Below are 5,572 nucleotides of genomic sequence, written 5' to 3'. Positions count from 1 at the left end.
TTCAAGGTTGGGGACCATTTTCAAAAGTTATAAGAGATGCTTCCCAGTGCGCATTTTGGAACGGAAACAGCATTATTGTTTCACAAAAAAAAAAAAAAAAAAAACTTAGCGCATTGAATAAAGGTTCCTTTCCTTGAAACTTAGGGTGGATTTGTGCGTTTGTTAACTTTTGCTAAAACGGCAAAAGTTTCGTAACTTTTCCTGATTCATAGCCGGTCTACGGCCTCTATACTTTAACATGGCGAAAATGTAAAACCTTTAGATTATTGCCTCGCAACAAAGGAAAAAAATCGTAGATTGCCAATCGTGACAGCTGGTGGAGGAAGGGGTAATGAAAGTCCGCTCTGTGCGTTTTGACATTTCTCGTCAGTTTCATGTTCGTTTGCAATGTGGGGCGAGAAGGTGCCCTAAGGGAAGCAACAAGGTCCTTCTAAGAAGACTTAAAGGGATAGATAGGTATTATAAGGCTACGGAGGTCAATGATACGATGAAACCTGTTTATCCTAGTCTTGTCAAGCGTGATTGTTTAATGATTAATGATAATAAGATTAGTGCATACAAGCCAGAGATGAGGGCTGTGGACCTGGGGCCAAAAGGCTCGTGTGAGGGAAGCGGCCCAAAGCCGGTCGTGAGGGCCCCATGTCACGAAGGCAAAGACGTGGTCGGGGACGGCGCCTGCGCAAATGGCCGACTCTCTCTCTCTCTCTCTCTCTATATGACGGCACCGTCAAAAGCTCATCTCAGCGCTCGCTCTCTCTCTCTCTCAAAGTGATCATGAGCTGACAAAAAAGACACAGCGCGTCGGCGAGAGAGAGTGTGTGTGTTTTCACGAGCCAGAGTGTATGTGTATGTACTGCACCTGTCATGAATCGGAGCTCTCTCTCTCTCTCTCTCTCTCTCTCTCTCTCTCTCTCTTTGCATCAGTCGGTGATTGCATGCAGCAACGGGCCGGAGAAGAGGGGCAGTAGGTATTATCTTTGCTCCTCTTCTCCGAAATTAATACTATAAGCCCAGCCTGTCCCCCGGCCTAATTTTATACATCCAAGGTAGAGAGAACGTGACCAATTGACTCCTTTGAGACGTCTTCCTAGCCTGGCTTAACGCATCCATAGTATTTGAGCTTCGTTTTTCTTGGCCCTTCGCTCGTTCTGCGTATTCTTGCAGTATTATCTACAGCATCACTTGCTTATAATCTGTATATCTCTCCGCTTGTTAATCCTGTAAGTGATTAGCAGTTAAAGCATTTCGTTATTAGGAGTTACGTCTTTTTCTCCAAAATTATACTTCCCAATATTTTTATAAAAAACAGGGTCTCATTTCGAATTAGCCCATTCATGCTCTTTGTCAACTCAGTATATATATATATATATGTATATATAAAACATATGTACACCTTTGCGTTTCGTCGAAACTGTGCTAAGCCTTGATCAGTCGTCCTCCATTGTCGTATACTGAACCTCCATCCCACAAGGGTTTGATGCTTGATCATCCTCTCTAATTCTTCACATCTACAATCACTGGCTGCCCACTTCCCTCGAGAGCAGCTGGTGGGAGAATTAGCTTCATTGAACTCCACGGCATACAAAAGTAATGAATCAAAACAACTACGTTTCATCACTGCTGGACATTATACCCAATTAATTTGCAGGAGGCCTCAGCTTACACCTGCATACATAATTCCCACCAAGGCTAGCTGCTGCCATATATTATGTCAAAGAAAAACATCATGCGCATATGGCCATCAAGATATATTGCAGTACTACGCGTTGCTAGTTCAGGTAATTATGTAGCTTATGTATTTTCATGCCATCATACTAGAAGCTAACCTACATCAGATAACCCGATCTTTTGGAAATCTACTCTCATGTAAGCAGTTGCAACGTGCATTGCGTTGTCTTGCGCTTCTCAGAGGAACTGTTATGAATTGATGCAATCTTCCATGACGACAGGTGTAGGTTTATGGATGGCAGAGGGGATTGTTGCTGTTCAACCAGGATTGTGATGAGAGGCAGCATTCGAGACAGAGTTGATAGAAATGTTGGATGTTCATTCAGGAGCAGAAGTTAGTTCTTTAGTTACAGAATCAGTAAGCCTCTTGTGCAGTTGTTATAAACCTTCCAAGTACCTTCCATTATAACTTGTGATAATCAGGTCAACTGTATGACGGCCGAATCAGTGGTGAGAATGTCTTCCGGGACGCCTAGCCAATATCACGATATTGTTTGGAATTCCGGCTTCAACCCAGCTGTACCTTTCCATAATCATGTTGAATATTGTACTAGTCATGTGTCAGGAATTACTCCAGCTCCGTCTCCTGAGTCATTCTCATCTGTAATTGATCAATCTGAAGCAGACATTTTCTCTGCGGCAATGCTCACAACGTTATCTGATAGGATCACGATGTCCAATAGTGCCACTACCGATGCTTCAAAAGCAACTCAGCACCTTATTACTAAGGAAGGGCTTGATCACACAATATACCAGTACTGTGTTCCAGATGAGGAGAACACCCCGAATGCTGGAGATTACAGTAGGTTATCAGATTATCTTATTGATACCCCTGATCCAGGAAGTATTGAAAATGCAGATCATGATAGGGTCCAGATAGATTTCTTCAGGGATGATAAGGTCCAGGCTATGGAGAATTGGGCTCGTTTCGATCAACCACAGGCTGATGAGTACTACCTTCATAATTTGCCGTCTGACAATCTTACCAGTATTTCAGGATTAGCACTGGCTGCCACTACAGATGGTCAGCCTTCTCGGCCAACACCAACTGTTCCCGAACAATTATTTACTCAACCATATTTATGTCCACCTGATAATTCATCCATCAACCCAATAACCAATATTCTCCCATCAAGCCCTGATCCTATGGAGTTCATGGCTGCGCCAGATGCATATGGTGTTCTTGAACCAACCTTATTCTCTGCGGCAAACGATGGTGATTCTGTACTATACAGCAACAATACTACAACAATACTGAAGCGCAATATTGGCCAAGCTGCTTTTAACTCTATTGAGTGGCCAGATGTTGTCGTTAATAGAAATGATGCCACCCAGTTCAATGCTGTGGAAATGGGAATGGCTTTGGATCAGCATTCATGCCATGCAAATCAAATTAGTGGAGGTAGAAGAAGAAGAAGATATTGCAGCAGCAGCAGCAGCAGCACTGGCAGTGATACTATTAGTCATGATCAAGCTTCAATCAGCACACCAGATGGAGTACCATACAATGCAAGAGGATCACCGCATGCCATGTCCTCTCCTTCACATGCGCAGAACGGAAGCATGGAAGCTGATTGTGGCTTCTGTTCGGTTCCAAATTCAATGCAGGTGCTAGAAGCATTGCCAAGCAGTAATCAGCCGAATAGTTTGCCTGGATCAGCAGCTGCCGATGATCAATCAAAGCGCCCGCACATGGTGAGCATTAATCGACCCTCCTAATAAGTACAGGTTTTCGGATATTAGCATTGCCGGAGCAGCAATGCAAAAAATGCATGACCTAGCATTGTAACGTGACAGATCATTTCGCTTAACCAAATCGATTATGTGCTTGTTTAGTGTAGCTTTGACTTCATCTCTTGCACTGTTTGTGGGTCACCATATATTGACATTAATGTAGAGTGTTGTGATCACTCAAGTCCTAATTTGACGCATTCCTCATGGTGATTGCGGCCAGAAATTAGAGGACAGAGAGGATCCACCGTTCAAGAAGACGTGCAGGGGAATGTGGGGCAGCCATCCTTACGATGGCAAGCTTCTATATGATCATAATCGGTATGCAGGAAATGCTAAAGTGAAACTACGTGACGAGGCAGAGGCAGAAGACAACTCAAGTGCAGCATTAATGTTGTATGACAACATGGATATTAATGCTGCAGATGATGTCAACGGCAACAGCAACAAGGGCAATAACTACTATATCGCTATCAATGCCAGCAGCAACAATATCGATGCCAATGACAACGACGCGCCTACTAGTGATACTCTAGAAGAGGATTACAACACCGCTAATGATACCGACTTGACACTTTGTGCTGGCCGTGGCAATCTTAATAACCCTCGTCGCAACGCCAAAGCTCGATCTAAGCAGGGCGGTGCGAGTGACCCGCAAAGCGTCGCTGCACGGGTGCGTATTCATGCCAACCCATGCTGTGCCTTAATGCACATAAATGCGTAATGTCAAATGATTATACTGATAGATAATAATAACAACGGCTTATTTATTAAGCTTATCAATGTGGACCCTATTTTATAAGGTCAGGCTGTGTTAATTAGCTGCTTTGAATTATAAATTATGTACTTATACTATGGTTTTCAAAAAGTGATCATAAGATGATAACACTCCTTCAAATGCTTGTTTTGTTGATTTGCAGCATCGCAGAGAGAGAATCAGTGAGCGCCTCAAGATATTGCAAGAACTTGTTCCCAATGGCTCCAAGGTACCCTAGTTTGCTTCTCCTTTTGATACTCGACCCTACCTTAAAGGGGAGCCTTTTAATAATCTTCTTTACGCAAGATCTCATAACTCTTATAAAATCGGCTTTAGGTTGCTCTTGTCACCATGTTGGAGAAGGCCATCAACTATGTTAAGTTTCTTCAACTTCAAGTAAAGGTAATAGTACCAATTCTTAGATAACTTCTATAAACATGAAATGGAAGGCCAAAGCTATTCTCAAATTAATATACTAAAACCATCCCCTTGTTGTGAGCAATTTATAATTACCTCATTACTAACATTGTAAAATGGATCATATGCTGTTACAGGTTCTCACAACAGATGAGTATTGGCCAAACTCACAAAAGCTTAATGAACCAAAAGGAGCTAATCTCCTCAACTTGTTGATGCAACAAGAGACTCCCTCATGTGAATTTCATAAGTCTTTCTCAAAGGCTAGTGCGAAGTCATCCAAAAAGACTGCTTCTTCAAGCTCAAATACAACTATAACTTGATAAATATTCAATCTCTTTTCCATTCATTATGTGATCATTCTCAAATATCATTTTGGTAATAAATACATGGTTTAGTCATTCCCATAGAATGGCTTCACTAAGTGGAGCTAAAATCATGACCTAAGTCCTTGGATGTATAACTAGAACTTTTAGGTTCTTATTATGGATGACATACTAACTAGTGTTTCCACAAGCATTTAATTCACATTCTTTTTCACTTGTAAGAACCTCCATATGGAAAAGTTGAGAATCATGTACTCCCTACATACACTACACCCCAAAGCAAGCACATGTGTGTTCTATACACACGAATTTGACAATAACGTCAATAGACATGTTTATTAGTACATCTATCGATGTGTTCCGATGAAGAGAAATTTTATGTGCATTTAGATACAGTTTTGGTTGCAGATTTTATTACTAATATAGACATGTTAAATTCTAATTGAAATCAACTCTACCTTGCCAAACTATCTACTTGAATTTCAATATCAATATTCAAGCATACAAATAGATTGATACATATGCATACTAGATGTCATATTTTCATGATCTTATTGACAAATGCATATATCCACAAAGGGAGTTGACACAATGGGAGAAAAATATGGAATAA

The 5,572-nt window shown here is 41.4% G+C and overlaps 1 protein-coding gene across 1 annotated transcript; it reads left to right on the top strand.

The window, feature by feature from the left end:
* Positions 1-1,138: 1,138 nt before the first annotated feature.
* LOC148037831 (uncharacterized) lies at positions 1,139-5,242 on the top strand. Its single transcript, XM_087677360.1, has 6 exons — positions 1,139-1,778; positions 1,950-3,423; positions 3,683-4,132; positions 4,380-4,445; positions 4,553-4,618; positions 4,771-5,242. The coding sequence occupies exons 2-6, from the start codon at positions 2,161-2,163 to the stop codon at positions 4,954-4,956; spliced, it is 2,031 nt and encodes a 676-aa protein (XP_087533486.1). The 5' UTR covers positions 1,139-1,778; positions 1,950-2,160; the 3' UTR covers positions 4,957-5,242.
* Positions 5,243-5,572: the final 330 nt, after the last annotated feature.

This window comes from Lygodium microphyllum, chromosome 4 (assembly GCF_053477565.2).
Source record: "Lygodium microphyllum isolate KBCC chromosome 4, Lygodium_microphyllum_v1.1.10, whole genome shotgun sequence".
Classification (NCBI taxonomy): domain Eukaryota; kingdom Viridiplantae; phylum Streptophyta; class Polypodiopsida; order Schizaeales; family Lygodiaceae; genus Lygodium; species Lygodium microphyllum.
The sequence above is the reverse complement of the archived record's forward strand: the minus strand, read 5'-3'. Positions and strand labels throughout refer to the sequence as shown.

What these genes read in the sequence shown, in the direction of transcription:
- LOC148037831 (XM_087677360.1), top strand. Translation starts at nt 2,161, where the DNA reads ATGACGGCCGAATCAGTGGTGAGAATGTCTTCCGGGACGCCTAGCCAA. An exon ending in TTGTTCCCAATGGCTCCAAG is followed by an intron (nt 4,446 to 4,552) that starts GTACCCTAGTTT and finishes AATCGGCTTTAG; the next exon opens with GTTGCTCTTGTCACCATGTT. An exon ending in TTCTTCAACTTCAAGTAAAG is followed by an intron (nt 4,619 to 4,770) that starts GTAATAGTACCA and finishes ATGCTGTTACAG; the next exon opens with GTTCTCACAACAGATGAGTA.